This window comes from Tachyglossus aculeatus, chromosome 1, assembly GCF_015852505.1.
Source record: "Tachyglossus aculeatus isolate mTacAcu1 chromosome 1, mTacAcu1.pri, whole genome shotgun sequence".
Lineage (NCBI taxonomy): Eukaryota > Metazoa > Chordata > Mammalia > Monotremata > Tachyglossidae > Tachyglossus > Tachyglossus aculeatus.
In genome coordinates this window covers 163,710,618-163,726,161 of record NC_052066.1, presented here as the reverse complement: position 1 = coordinate 163,726,161, position 15,544 = coordinate 163,710,618, and the positions used below count along the sequence as shown (strand labels likewise).

The window sequence follows — 15,544 nt, the reverse complement described above, 5'->3', positions numbered from 1 at the left end:
AATATGAGAATTATCTCAAAGGTGTATGCATTCCACTTGCGGGGTTCTTAGCACAAGCCCTAGGAAAGTAAAGGGAGGGAACACCAGGTGTTTCTACCTGAAAATATACAGTACAGCATGCTGAAAATGTCTTGTAAAATGACAGTGTCAGAGGAGGTACATACTCACTTCAAAAACAGTGGGTATTAACCAGAATGGTGGACACCAACAATGACTGTCATTAACATTTTTCTGATCATGGTATGCTGTTCCTGTTTGCAGTGCTAATAGGTTACACATTTCTTAGAGATGAGCAAGTTATAATTACAGGATTCACTAGCTACTAGAGAGCCTGTCACTATTCTCAGATACTCTAGATTCTGAGATACTGATTCTATTTTCAGGAGGGGATTAAAAAAAATGAAACCTGCTGTGTTGAAGATCAAGGTTGGCAATGCTGATTCAAAATGAAATTTCTAATTGCAGTAGTATACTCTTCAGTAATGTTTTTACAAGAGCCTGGTTATAATTTTTTCAGGCAACTTCATCTATTCTTAGGACAGAAATCTTCATTGTACCAGACTGTTCCTGCCAGCTCTCACAAAAAATTTACCAAATTCCACCAATTGTAGTCTCACTGTTCCAAAGCTAACATTTCCAGAACGCAAAGTAATCTGAGGAATGGTATATGCATGGAAAAATCAGAAATGCTTAACAGTGGTACACAGAAACAAAACTCAAAATTTAAAGTGCCACTATCTGAACTACACAACCATCTCCATCTTGCCTGTGTGGAGCAGATGGAGTCATTTTTGTGAGATTAAAGCGTTCTACCTTAAGGCAATATAGTTGGGAAATACAACCACTTTGGATTAAGTTCACTACTAATTGTTTGTTTGGCTGCTGTACTGATCTGTGAAATTTGTGTCAAGCATAATTCTACAGTCAGGGTATATATGAACTAAATTCTGTTCTGCTTATGTGAGGTTGGCCAAGATAGTTAAAACATGCAACATGGAGATACTGATGTGGAAATGCAAAGCTACCAGGAAAAAAAAATTGCATAGGTCACATAAAGTTTGCACCACTGAAATAGCTAGAAAAAACAGCAGCTTTAGAGCCAAAGAATGAAATTTAAAAATTTGATTTTATCAAGAAGGTTTAAAGGATGCAGCTCTCAGATAATTCCTAGATTCTCTCTCTAGGCATAGCCCTTCTACATCTAATGGATGAAAAATAGAATACTACTGTGCCCTCTCAGAAGAGGGACACATCTTAAAAAAAATCAGGATTACAAGCTTGGACCATTACAACTTCCTTAAAAAAAACAAACCAAAAAGCAACAACAACAACAACAAAAACCCCTCTATCCCCTGCTCTGGTAATACTAAATAGCTATTTTGATTCTTTTGCCCTGACATTATAAGTGAGATTAGTTAGCTCTCTACAACTCCCAATGAAGAGGAAACCCACACTGAATAGAAACAAATGAAATTCTAACAGTGAAAAGCACAAGATTAGATAAGCGGAGGAGTCACTGAACAAAATGCTATTTTGGATCAACAAAAGTTTGCCTGAAGAACATGGACAAAACAATCTTGGAGTTGGGTGTGTCCATGGCTGGACTTGAGTGTCCTCTGTGATTCCCATTAGAACACCAAGGGAAGACAGAAACCGAAGGAGAGAGAACATTTGGAGCCTCCAAACAAAACAGTTTCTTTCATTTTCCAAAAATGTCTAAGTGGAAGACAAGAAATTAGAAAAAGGATAAGAATATATTCAGGAAAAATATGATTTTCCAAATAATTATCAGTATTCCAAAAAAAAAAAAACCTCCACATTTTTCTGCCCTTCCTCTTCTCACCTAAAACAATGTTCTGAACTGAGTTTTTTTCCCTTCACCTGAATTTAGTTCAACCATTCCCTTCTCTTTTCTGGTATAGCTTACGCTACTCAGGCAAAAAGATTGGATCATTAATCTGATTTATTTAGAGATAGTCTCCGTGAAAGTCTGAATGCTTTTCCAAATCTTATCAAATCCTCTTGGGCTGAAGCATCTCAAAATAAAAGATTTTCCTGTGATGTTTTAGTTATTTCCTACTTTGTGTCAAACCAGGATTAGAGTCAGAACCTCTTTTCTCATAATATTTTGGCACTTCTACTTCAACTCATAACCAGGAAATACAGAAGAACCAGGAAAACACGTGGGTCAAATTTCATCTTATCTCAGTTTTGTTATCCAGTCCCTGATGAGTCCATTTGAATCTGCACGTATACCTTGACTGCCAGCACTTAACAATGAATCCACTCTTAAAAAGGAACCTATTCTGACAGCTTCGACAGCAAAGTGGTTAATGTGCATCGTAAGAAAGATTCAGTCTTTCCTTTGCCATGGCATTGGGTTCTCATTGTACAACCCTGTACAGTACTTCAGCAACAATTTTTTTAAAGATTTAAAAGGCAAAGAGTTACAAAACTGTTTGCAATTAACTTGAAATAGAAAAGATAGCACTTTTTTTAAATCCCATTATATAGTACACCGTATAAATTACAGAGTATTCAAATGCACAAACGCATCTGTGTAACATTTATCAAATGTATTTGTGTGTATGTGTGCGCATGTTTGTGTGTGTATGTGTCCTCGGAGTCTCAGTTGTCCACTTAAGCATCTTGCTGCCCCTCGCCATCACGTATGACAATGCTCCAAATCTGGAACACTGCTGTTGCAGTATCGCATGTTGTTGGGAATGTGGCAGTCTGTGTAATTAATGCCCCCATTTGGGGTGTAAATGGGTTGCAGTCTGAAATCTCCTTTAAGGAGCTGATCGTTATTTAAAGAGACGATCTGAAAGCTGGTTTCTGTCATCTCCAAGATGGAGTTGTCTTTTTTAGTGCCTGCCTCACAGTAATCATCTTTCCGCCGGCCCCGGTTGTATTTCCACTTCTGGGAGGTGTAGCGCCCTTTCTTGTGCATGTGCCAGCAAAAGATGCTGAGCAGGACCACAAGCACAAATATCACTGCCCCTCCAATCAAGCCGGCCAGCAGGAATGGGGAGCCCAAGCTCTGAGAAGTCGTCTGCTCATGGCTGGAGGCTGTATTGGAAGAGCCATTGCTTAAAGGAGAGGCATCGGTGGTGGCTTCTGAACAGACTGTCTCTTCCCCTGCACGGTAATTGAAAGCATCCAGCGGCACTAAACAAATCCGGTAGGTGGATCTGGGCTCCAAATTGACCAGACTCAGGTGTTGCTTCTCGCCACTGACTATCCGTTCTTGTACGATGCCCCCTACCAGGCTATGCCCCATTTTAACCCAAGTGAGTTTGTATGCCATCACGGTGAAAACAGAGATCCAACTGACTTGAATGCAAGTGTCATTCACAAAATGGACAGAGAGCTGGATCCGTTCGGCAATTGGAGGGGTCGCCCTGTCTCTGCCCTCCCAGTCAGGCACGGTGGGGAGTTTGGATTGGGTGGGCATTGGAAGAGTAGAGTTTTTGCTAAGGGTTGGAGCAGGCAAAGTGGAAAGCTGGACAGTGGGCATTGGGCTTGGGGACAGGATGACAAGGGACCGACCAGGGGTGGTGGTGGGGCATGACAATAGATTCATATTCAGCTCCCGGACGGCCATCCCCCGGACCTGTTCCGGCCCCTGGCACATAAAACCCCGCACATTGAGTGATGGGGGAATAAACCTAAGCCACTCGGTGACCCACTTGATGCTGCAGTCACATAGCCATGGATTGTTCCGTGCAGTGAGCTGCTTCAGGTTGGAGAGATCATCGAAGACACCTTGCACCAGCACCCGCAGCTGATTGTTAGAAATATCCAGTCGCTCCAGCTTGTGGAGATTGGAAAAGGCTGTCAAAGGAATGTGAGTTATCTGGTTGTCCTGTAAGTAGAGTCTGACCAAGTGGTTGCCTGGGAGATCAGGTGGAGGATGGGAGAGAGAATTCCTAACTATTGAGAACTCCTTGAGTCTGGCAAGATGGCTGAAGGTGCCTTCGGCAATGCCCTTGTTGGTCAGGAGATTGCCGTCCACAATCAGGCGCTCCAAGCTTGTGAGGTTCTGGAAAGCCATGTCTGATATCACGGCAATTCGATTTTCATCCACCCTCAGTTCCTGTAGGTCCACAGGAAGGCCAACTGGGACACTGCTCAGGTGATTCTTGGACAGAAATAACAGCTTTAGGCTGATGGCCTCCCGGAATGCCCCATCTTCCACACCCACAGTCGAGATGGAGTTGTCGTCCAGGTGCAGTTCTTCGAGCTTTAAGAGCTGGGCGAGGGCAGCTCGGGAAATGGTCTGAATGTTGTTCTCCTGCAGGTGTAGAACCTTGACATTCTTGGGAAGGTTCATGGGAAACTCATCCAGTTGGTTGCCGTACAGGTAAACTGTGTGTACTGACTGGACATTGTGCAGTTCTGCAGGAAATCCAGCATTATTAATTTGGTTATTGTGGAGGTAGAGTACGGTTACGCCCTCCGGTATCCCAAGAGGCACTGAGGTCAAGCTTCGCTCATTACAGTAGACAAAGTTTCGGTCACAGCGGCACACGCTTGGACAGGCCACACTTTGTGAAACCTGCATGGAGAGCCCCAGGGAAATGATAACCCATGATCTCAGGAAAGAGACCCGTTGAATGGGCCCCTTCATAGTCTGCAGGCCCATTTCTAAAGTGAAGAAACAAGAGATAGGGAGGTGGGAAAAAAAAGATAGGGAACCAAACTGAAGTGATTGAAATTGGCTTTGTTTGTGTCCAGCACTCAAATGAGAGGTAAAGTCTGGAAGGCTAATGATGAAATAATTATCTGTTCTCAGTCAAAAAGCCACTGCTTCATTAGCCTGGGTTGTTCGCTGTGCGGTTCTCCTCCTTGTACACTGAAATGCTGTAACTGTGCAGTTCCCACCAGTCAAGAGTCTAGTTGAAGTTGCCAGGGACCAACAGAAGCAGATCCTCCTTCTTCTATGTTGATTCAAGATAGCTTGGTTCTGCCTGCACAGTTTTTTACTTCAGCTCGATCAATCCTGGATGGGAGAAGCCTGAGAAGAGAAAGGGAGAGAATAGTGTGTTAGGATAATGAAGGTGAGAGTGATGATGCCATTCCTTTTCAATGATACAGGGGAAGCAGTGTGGCCCAGAGGAAAGAGGACAAGCCTGGGAGTCAGTGGACCTAAGGCTCTAATCCTGGCTTTGCCACTTACCTGCTGTGTGACTTGGACAAGATGCTTAACTTCTCTGTGCCCCAGTTTCCTCAACTTTACAATGGGGATTTAAAACCTGTTCTCCCTCCTATGTAGACTGTAAGCACCTCGTGGGAGGTGCTGTGTCTGACCTGATTAACTTGTATCTGCCCTAGCACTTAAAACAGTGTTGGATACACAGTGAGAGTTTAATACTGTAATTATTATTACAACTGCAGGGATGAAAACTTTCTAAGGTCTAGCACTTATGGACTTATTTACTCTCTCAACAGCACTCGTATATATGTCTGTTCAATTTATTTTGACAGTTTTGTAATTATTTGTATGTCTGTCTCTCCTGTTAGAGTGCTATTTGGTACTACCCCAGTGACTATTAAGGTGTACTGTACCAAGTGGGAGCTCAATATATGCTACTACTACTATTATTTTTGATAGAGACAGCTTGTGTTCAAAGGTCTGCCAGTCAATCAAATTTATTGAGCACTTACTGTTGCAGAGTATTATACCACAAGATTGGGAGAATACAATATAACTATATAACAGACACATTCCCTGCCCACAACAAGCTTACAGTTTATAGAGGGACGCAGACATTAATATAAATTACAGATATGAACAAAAATGCTGCGGGGTTGGGAGGGGGGATGAATAAAGGGAGCGAGTCAGGTTGACACAGAAGGGAGTTGAAGAAAAGGAAAAAAGGGTTTAGTCAGGGAAGACTGCTTAGAGAAGATGTGTCTTCAATAAGGTTTTGAAGGGGTTGGGAGAGAGATTAATTGTTGGATATGAGGAGGGAGGGCAAGAGGCAGGACGTGAGTGAGAGGTCAGTGGCAAGACAGAAGAGATTGAAGTACAGTGAGAAAGTTAGCATTTGAGGAGCAAAGTGTGCAGGCTGGGTTGTAGTAGGAGAGTAGCCAGGAGAGGTAGGAGTTCATCTGCCTTCAATTCCCTCCCCATTCAAATATGTCAGGCCACAGGTCTCCCCTTTTCCAAAACCCTCCTAAAACCCTTCTCCAAGAAACTCTGTCTGATTAATTACTATCACCTAAACTTCCACCATTAGCATTTATGCATTTTTACCCATCTTGAGGACTTTCATTTATATGTCATTCAATTAATTGTTTTGAAATTTCAATCTGACATATCTGCACTACTATATGGGATATACTTGTTCTTCCTCCTATTTGTAAATAATTTCTGACTGCCCTACTCTATCTGGAGGGCAGGGACCTGAGCTCTACTTGGCCAGACAATCTCATTCTCTGTCTGACTCTGATCTCTGCCCCCAAGCTCCAGGGACTCTTCAGTCACCCTTCCCTGCATCCCTGATTAGCCCTTAGGAAATTCCAATCCCCCAGTGTAATCCCACATTTCTACCTTCTGTCCAATAATAATAATAATGATGATGGCAATTGTTAAATGCTTACTATGTGTGAAGCACTATTCTAAGTGCTTGGGGAGGATACAAAATGATGACATTGTCCCACATGGGGCTCACAGTTTTAATCCCCATTTTACAGATGAGGTAACTGAGGCTCAGAGAAGTTAAGTGATTTGCCCAAGGTCACACAGCAGACATATGGGGGAGCCGGGATTAGAACCCATGACCTCTGACTCCCAAGCCCATGCTCTTTCCACTGAGCCATGCTGCTTCTCTAATCCCTCCTATCCCTCTAATCTCTCCAATCCCTCTCAACCCTAGGCTTCAGGGGGATTAACCACAACCCCTATCTCCATGCATGTTCACAGATGCTATACAGACTTGGAGAGTTTGGGAGTGAGGTGAGTTTATCAGTGTCCCTTGAATAATGCACTACATCACTTTTTCTTTTCCTTTTTTTAAGGAAATATGTTGCAATGCCACAAAGTATAATGGCTGAGCTAAGGGTCTGGAGGGGGAGGTGATTGCCCAGGACAGGACAGGACAGAACAGAATCTGAAAGTACAAGGCTAGGAATAGTCCCTGTGGGAGCTTGTTCACAATGTCATAAGAGTCCTTTGGATCCTGGACTACATCAGCAATAAATGCATGAAGTATCTCTGGATTGTATGCATAGAGGTCATTCAGAATTAAGGGGTACATGTATACTACAAATTGATAAATTGATCTATCTCCACCCATGAGGCCCCAAAATTTCTGGGGTTCAGACCACTGGACAGAGATTACGGGGGAGTGGATGCAGGGAAAGATGATCAGAGAGGTGTTTCTTCTTTTTTATTTTATAGTATTCATTAAGCACTTACTATGTGCCAGGCACTGTACTAAGATCTGGGGTAGATTCAAGTTAATGACGTTGGGCAAAGTCCCAGTCCCAAATAGGGCTCATAGTCTCAATCCCCATTTTACAGATGAGGTAACTGAGGCAGAGATAAATTAAGTGACTTGCCCAAGGTCACACAGCACGGGATTAGAACCTGAAAGAGCATGATCTTGTCTACATGTCCTAGACCTTGTTCTAGGCAGGATTAAAAATTACAAGTTTTTTACAAAGCAGGATCAAAGCCATTATTCCCATAAGAAAGAGGGTAGGAAATGTAGATCGGCACAAGAACAAGTGGAACCCAACATCACAGAGGTATGGAGGTTTGTGAGCATAACAATCCTTCAGGAATTAATGATTCCTCTCCCATACCTCCCCACAAATACACTGAGCTATTATAAGGAAACAGCTCTGACCCCCTGGATAATCATATATAGGATGCATAATTTGTGAACAATTTTAATTCTCACCAACCACAGAAACTAAAACCACTAAGGTATAAAGAGATACAAATCAATCAACAATATCTATAGAATGTTTACTATGTTCAGACCACTGAACTAAGTCTTTGGGAGAGTACAATACAACAGAATTAGCAGACAAGGTCCCTTACCATAAAGAGCTTACAAATCTCATTTAGAACATTTTGCTGAACTCTTTTACATGCAATTTAACAACAGCCATGTAATTCCAGAGAATGTTTATTGTTGTATTTCATTTTCCCAAGCACTGAGTACAGTGCTCTACACACAGTAATCACTCAGTAAGTACAACTGAATGAATGAATTCAGTTGTCACCCAGAATACTTTGAAAATCTGTCTTTAACAGGCTTAAAAAATAACTAGGAGTTTTGTACATGCTAGCAGAAGTGGTAAATATGGTCATTTCATATTGCTGGAATTTGTCTGATTGAAAACTCCACTAAGTAAAACTACACAAGAAGAACAAAATGCAGCTTTTTTTTTTTTTTTTACCCCTATAGCTATTCCCTCTGGACAAAGTAGAATAGGCAGTCTTTCAGAAAAGTTAATACATTAAAAACCTTGGAAATATGGGTGTTAGATCAAGCAATCTTTCATTCACATATTTTAAGTAATTCCGGGAGGTCCTCTTATATAGCCAACAGTGGCTGCCCCGTTCAGTTAAGCCCAGATTTTAATTTATAAATTTAAATGCACTAAAAATATCTATTGACCAAATGTATGGAGCTACAATTCTACATTTATTTTCATTCAGTAATTAAATCTTCAGTAATACACAACATGCTCAGTGATTAAAATAACCATATCTATCATTTAGATTATATGGAAATTTAAAAACATTAGTTCATTCATTCATTCAATCGTATTTATTGAGTGCTTACTGTGTGCAGAGCACTGTACTAAGTGCTTGGGAAGTTCAAGTTGGCAACATATAGAGATGGTCCCTACCCAACAACGGTCTCACAGTCTAGAAGGGGGAGACCAACAACAAAACAAAACACATAGACAGGTTTCAAATCATCAGAACAAATAAAGCTAGATGCACATCATGTACAAGTAAAAGAAATACAGTAATAAATCTGTACAAACATATATACAGTGCAGTGGGGAGGGGAAGGAGGTAGGGTTGGGGGGATGGGGAGGAGGAGAGGAAAAAGGGGGCTCAGTCTGGGAAGGCCTCCTGGAGGAGGTGAGCTCTCAGTAGGGCTTTGAAGGGAGGAAGAGAGCTAGCTTGGCGGATGTGCAGAGGGAGGGCATTCCAGGCCAGAGGGAGGACATGGGCCAGGGGTCAATGACGGGACAGGTGAGAATGAGGTACAGTGAGGCGCTAAGTGGCAGAGGAGTGGAGGGTGCGGGCTGGGCTGTAGAAGGAGAGAAGGGAGTGAGGTAGGAGGGGGCAAGTTGATGGAGAGCCTTGAAGCCGAGAGTGAGGAGTTTTTGCTTGATGTGTAGGTTGACTGGTAGCCACTGGAGATTTTCAAGGAGGGGAGTAACATGCCCAGAGCGTTTCTGCACAGAGATGATCTGGGCAGCAGCTTGAAGTATGCACTGAAGTGGGGAGAGACAGGAGGATGGGAGATCAGAGAGGAGGCTGATGCAGTAATCCAGTCGGGATAGGATGAGAGACTGGACCAGTAAGGTAGCGGTTTGGATGGAGAGGAAAGGGTGGATCTTGGCGATGTTGTGGTGGTGAGACCAGCAGGTTTTGGTGATGGATTGGATGTGAGGGGTGAACAAGAGAGCGGAGTCGAGGATGACACCAAGGTTGCGGGCTTGTGAGATGGGAAGGATGGTAGTGCCATCTACAGTTATGGGAAAGTCAGGGAGAGGGCAGGGTTTGGGAGGGAAGATAAGGACTTGGTCATATTGAGTTTTAGATGGCGGGCAGACATCCAGATGGAGATGTCCTGAAGGCAGGAGGAGACCCAAGTCTGAAGGGAGGGAGACAGAGCAGGGGCAGAGATGTAGATTTGGGTGTCATCAGTGTAGAGGTGATAGTTAAAGCCGTAGGAGTGAATGAGTTCTCCAAGAGAGTGAGTGTAGATAGAGAACAGAAGGGGACCAGGAAACTGACCCTTGAGGGACCCTACAGTAAGGGATGGGAGGGGGAGGAGGAGCCCACACATGAGACTGAGAATGAATGGCCAGAGAGTTGAGGAGAACCAGGCGAGGACGAAGTATATGAAGCCAAGGTTGGATAGTGTGTTGAGGAGAAGGGGGTGGTCCACAGTGTCGAAGGCACCTGGAAGGTCGAGGAGGATTAGGATAGAGTAGGAGCCGTTAGATGGGAAGAAGGAGATCATTGGTGACATTTGAGAGGGCAGTTTCAGTGGAGTGTAGGGGACGGAAGCCAGATTGGAGGGGGTCGAGGAGACAGTTGGCATCGAGGAATTCGAGGCTGCAGGTGTAGACAACTCGTTCAAGGAGTTTGGAAAGGAATGGTAGTGGGGAGATAGGGTGATAACTAGAAGGGGAGGTGGGGTCAAGAGAGGGTTTTTTTAGGATGGGGGAGACGTGGGCATGTTTGAAGGCAGAGGGGAGGGAACCAGTGAAGAGTGAGCGGTTGAAAATGGAAGTTAAGGAGGTTAACTTAAGGAAGTTAAGTTAAGGAGTTCAGATGATAGCCAAAGATTCTCAGTTTGCCTTAGGTGTTTGCTGTAATTGAGAGATTCGATTTTTAAAATGGATTAACTTTTTTTTTTCAAAAGCATATTGCCTGTGTTCTCTGCAGCCACCTTTCAGAAGAGAGGGAAAGGCAGTTTAAGATCACACATTCTATAATGCTTGTAATATAAGAGAATTTGCAATGCACACTACTAACCACATACAAAATGTCTAAGAGGTTGTCCCGGCTGCCCTGCAGTTAGTATTTTTAAAAGAATGGGTGTTTGGCAACTGTGTTTATGAGGCAAGATATTATAGCCTTAAAACAGGAACCCTGGGCTTTAAGATTGCTTTATTTACTTAAAAGGTTCATCAGGTATCAGCCCCAAGGCCAAAACAGTTGGGGGTTTAAAAAGAACTCTGAAACAGACTTTGCAGCCCATTATTATACATCCAAATAGTATATTTTCCACTTGCCTGAACCATGTGCTATGCTCCCATAGGAAGTGGGCCAATCCATCACTCAAGGCTTTGCTTTCTTGGAAGCTTATTCCACTCAGGAATGGCTTTTCTATAACTAAGTCAGATGATGGGTTACTGAACAAAGCTCCTAACAGGACTATGTGCCTCAGACTTCCACTGTAGAGCCTCCTTAATATGTGAAAAGCTTCAACTGGATTTTGTGGACATGATCAGCACCAGTGAGAAGATTCCTCCTGGCTGGATGGGGAATCATCATCATCATCAATCGTATTTATTGAGCGCTTACTATGTGCAGAGCACTGTACTAAGCGCTTGGGAAGTACAAATTGGCAACATATAGAGACAGTCCCTACCCAACAGTGGTCTCACAGTCTAAAAGGGGGAGACAGAGAACAAAACCAAACATACTAACAAAATAAAATAAATAGAATAGATATGTACAAATAAAATAAATAAATAAATAGAGTAAAAAAATATGTACAAACATATATACATATATACAGGTACTGTGGGGAAGGGAAGGAGGTAAGATGGGGGGATGGAGAGGGGTACGAGGGGGAGAGGAAGGAAGGAGCTCAGTCTGGGAAGGCCTCCTGGAGGAGGTGAGCTCTCAGCAGGGCCTTGAAGGGAGGAAGAGAGCTAGCTTGGCGGATGGGCAGAGGGAGGGCATTCCAGGCCCGGGGGATGACATGGGCTGGGGGTCGATGGTGGGACAGGCGAGAGCGAGGTACAGTGAGGAGGTCAGCGGTGGAGGAACGGAGGGTGCGGACTGGGCTGTAGAAGGAGAGAAGGGAGGTGAGGTAGGAGGGGGCGAGGTGATGGAGAGCCTTGAAGCCCAGGGTGAGGAGTTTCTGCCTGATGCGCAGATTGATTGGTAGCCACTGGAGATTTTTGAGGAGGGGAGTAACATGCCCAGAGCGTTTCTGGACAAAGATAATCCGGGCAGCAGCATGAAGTATGGATTGAAGTGGAGAGAGACACGAGGATGGGAGATCAGAGAGAAGGCTGATGCAGTAGTCCAGACGGGATAGGAATCTCCCAAAATATGCCTATCCAACCTTTGAGAAGCACTTGTGGTCTAGTGGATAGAGCACAGGCCTGGGACTCACAAAGTTCTAATCCTGGCTCCCCAACCTGTCTGCTGTGAGACCCTGAGCAAGTCACTTCACTTCTTTGTGACTCAGCTACCTCATCTGTAGAAGGGGGATTAAGACAGTGAGCCCCACGAAGAACAGTGACTGTGTCAAACGTGATTTGCTTGTATCTACCACAGAGTTTAGTATAGTGCCTAGCACATATTAAGTGCTTAACAATGGCCTAGAACAACCATTCAAAAATGGAGGAGTACAGGTAGGATATACGATAGTCAGGAATTACTCTGCAGGAAATAAGTTTGGGTTCAGTCAAAGTAAATTAAACTCATAGATCATCTACCTACCTTGCTTCTTATGTAAGTAGTTTTTCTTCAGTTATTATAAAAAAGCTCATGCCTCTAAGTGATTAAAGGATTTTTAGGGCCACTTAAGGTCTCTAACTTTAAGGTATAAAAGATCATTCCTTGCATAATGATTTTCTAATTTTGGGAGGGACATTTTCTCCATTTATTCATGCCTTGGAAGGTTGGACTCCAGAAAGCTTTGAAATTTGTTCAGAATTACCTAAACAGAGATTTTCAATGCAACAAATACACTTAAAGAGACTTAATTGGTGGTCTTGCCAGTCCTTAAAGATTCCAGAAACAGCTTCAGTATGGACATAATGCTTTATCCTAATTAAATGTTTTGTGGTTACTTGAATTCTGGGTGCATAAGGCTTTTCAAAGTTTTCTGTAAAGTGTTTTTCTGCAAAGTATACTGCTGGGAAAATAAGTCTTTTGATTAATTCCAGAAGCTTCCATTTCAAGAGTACTGAACAAACTAAAACCATCAGGATCAGAGCACAGAGAACAGGAATTGTAAATAGCAACTGCTGATTGCATTAACCAAAAAACAAGAGTAAAGCTAATCAAATCTTAATAGATTCAGCATTGGCCATGGCATGAAAGAAGATTTCCAGTACTGTGTAAAAAAGGTGGAGGTCAAAGTGTGAGGAGATTCCAGTAGGGATGGTTTTACTGCTATCACAATGGACTCACAGCTTAAAGTAAGGCTATTAGCTGGTTTACATGAAGTGATGTGGTAGTCTTAAAAAAAGAACACAGAGTATTTTGCTACAAACTGTAAAAGGCATAAGCAGCTTTGAGAATTTAAACATGTTTTCAGACCTTAAAATTGGTTATAAATACCTGCAACAATAGAAAATTTCTAGTGTTCACTAGGCACATATTTGGGATTAGGAAAGGAATTTAGAGCCCCTCACAAACCTAACTTGAAACTATCATGGACTTTTTCAAACATTAAACCTGAACCAAACTTGTGGAAATTTTTGAAAAAAATGTTTATTTTCCCTTTTCTTCTTCTTCTTTTGCACCTCAGAACTTCCTGGCCCCAGCCCACCTAGAACTAGAAGCATGTAAATACCACCGAAAAGGCTATTGTCTTGGCAAGCAGAAATTATTCTTACAAATTTCAGAAGGCCCTTCAGGAGATTTACTATCCTTTTGGTTCAGATAGGATGAATAAGGTTGGGATAAGCATCCAAAAGTTAAAGCCTTAAACAAACAGACGTGAACTTCTAAACTTCAGAGGTACACATTACAAACACATATTGCTCTCTGTTGGTTAACAAAACTCCCCATTCATAGTTCCATGATCTTGTATAATCTATGCCCAGAATGTGCTCTTTTCAGAAGGTTTAATTTCAGAGAGAAATAGAAAAATGGCTGGATAAAATTTTAGGAAAAATGTAATTGGGATGTTACTAATAGGCTTATGGACTCAGAGAGAGTAGCTCATTGACAGAGATTTTATATTCTACTTCCTCTTCCTCAGGTTTCTCTTCTTCCTCTTCTCCTCTTTCTCCTTCTTCTCCTCATCCTTCTCTTCCTTCTTATTCTCATGTTCTCCTAGCAGCACCCACGTTATTTTAGTGTGGGCTGATGGAGAGATTTTGGAGCACCAACTCATTCACAGTAAGTCGTGAGGTCTAGTAGAGCACAGACCTGGGAGTCAGAAGGACCTGGTAACTAATCCCGGTTCTGCCACTCATCTGCTGTGTGACCTTGGGAAAGTCACTTAACTTCTATGGGCCTCATTATTTTATCTGTAAAATGGGGATTAAGACTGTGAGCTTCAAATGGGACAGGGTCTGTGTCCAACCTGATTATCATAATTATCTTGTTAATACAGTACAGTGCTTAGTACAGTACCTAGCACATAGTAAGCACTTAAATGCTATTTTTTAAAATTTTATATAAGCTTGCCATAACTCAAAGGCATGTAGGAGAGGAGATTACATAATGAGGCCAATTCTCTACCGATGTCAGAGAGGCACATATATGGAGATAGACAATTGCTTGGCTGTTGCAAGAAGGCACTGCTACTCTTGTTTATGTGAAGATACACATTCCTGAAAGAGAGTCCTCATGGGGTGGAGTAAGAGAGAAGCAGGTGGGATGACCTCACGATGCTTTAACTCCTTGATGGTGACAGATTCTATTCTTGTGTCCCAAGGTAAACCTAAATCTTTCTCAAGTATTTCCTTCCCATAACCTGGTATGTATGTATGTATATATATGGTTTTAGTTTATAGGGAATATAGTACATATATTTGTTCTCAATTCTAAAACCCAAAACACCATTTGAAAATGCAACACAATTAAATGCTTCAGTTTTCACAGATTAAATGATTACAGAAAATGGAATACAAAAAGCAAACATATTCTTCTATATGATGACAGATGGACCAAATATTGTATTATGTAACATACAGAATGTTGAATCTTCACTATGAGGAGAACACTTTTTGTTATATTGTTAACCTGTTACATGGATTAAGACCATGAAATGATATTAAGTGGGTATGTCTCCAGATGAGTTATCTGGTGGTAAGTCAAAAAATGAAAAATGTATTGCTTAAATCTGTTTCTATACCAAAGAGGTGGATCACAATTTAAATGGTACATTTCTTCTTGGTGCAAATGTGCCTCTTCTCCACTGCTGAACACCTGTCATACTGCTGTGGCAAAGTGTATGCCAATATATTTATTTGGATTATGGATGAGAGGGGGCAAGACACAGAAGAAACATGATAATGCTCTATCCTTGACCCTCTCCTCCCCTGAAGGAATGCTTTATTTATTCAATATAACCAGAAAACAGTGGAAGCAGAGATTCAAAGAGTTCTGAATAAGAGGCAAGAGCTACGGGTGCAAACAAATGTACACAAGCTGTAAGCAAGGGAATAATTCAAACGATTATATCCGAATGACTCAGCAGGTTGCAAAAGATGCCTTTTTGTTCATCTCCTCATGCCTGGTTTATTGTTCAAGACACTTCTAACTCTGCTTTCAAATCTGCACTGATGATCCTTTTCACAGACACAGATAAAACACACTGCACAGATGAATTTTAATGACTTTGGTCTCACAGTG

At 42.2% G+C, this 15,544-nt stretch overlaps 1 protein-coding gene across 5 annotated transcripts in view; it reads right to left on the bottom strand.

The window, feature by feature from the left end:
- Positions 1 to 896: 896 nt before the first annotated feature.
- FLRT2 (fibronectin leucine rich transmembrane protein 2) overlaps positions 897 to 15,544 on the bottom strand; it is a 102,976-nt gene continuing 88,328 nt past the window's right edge. For all 5 annotated transcript variants that reach the window (XM_038750756.1, XM_038750749.1, XM_038750742.1 and 2 more), the window contains exon 2: positions 897 to 5,020. In XM_038750756.1, the coding sequence (XP_038606684.1) occupies positions 2,666 to 4,648 (1,983 nt within the window). In that variant the 5' untranslated portion in view covers positions 4,649 to 5,020 and the 3' untranslated portion in view covers positions 897 to 2,665. The remainder of the gene's footprint in view (positions 5,021 to 15,544) is intronic.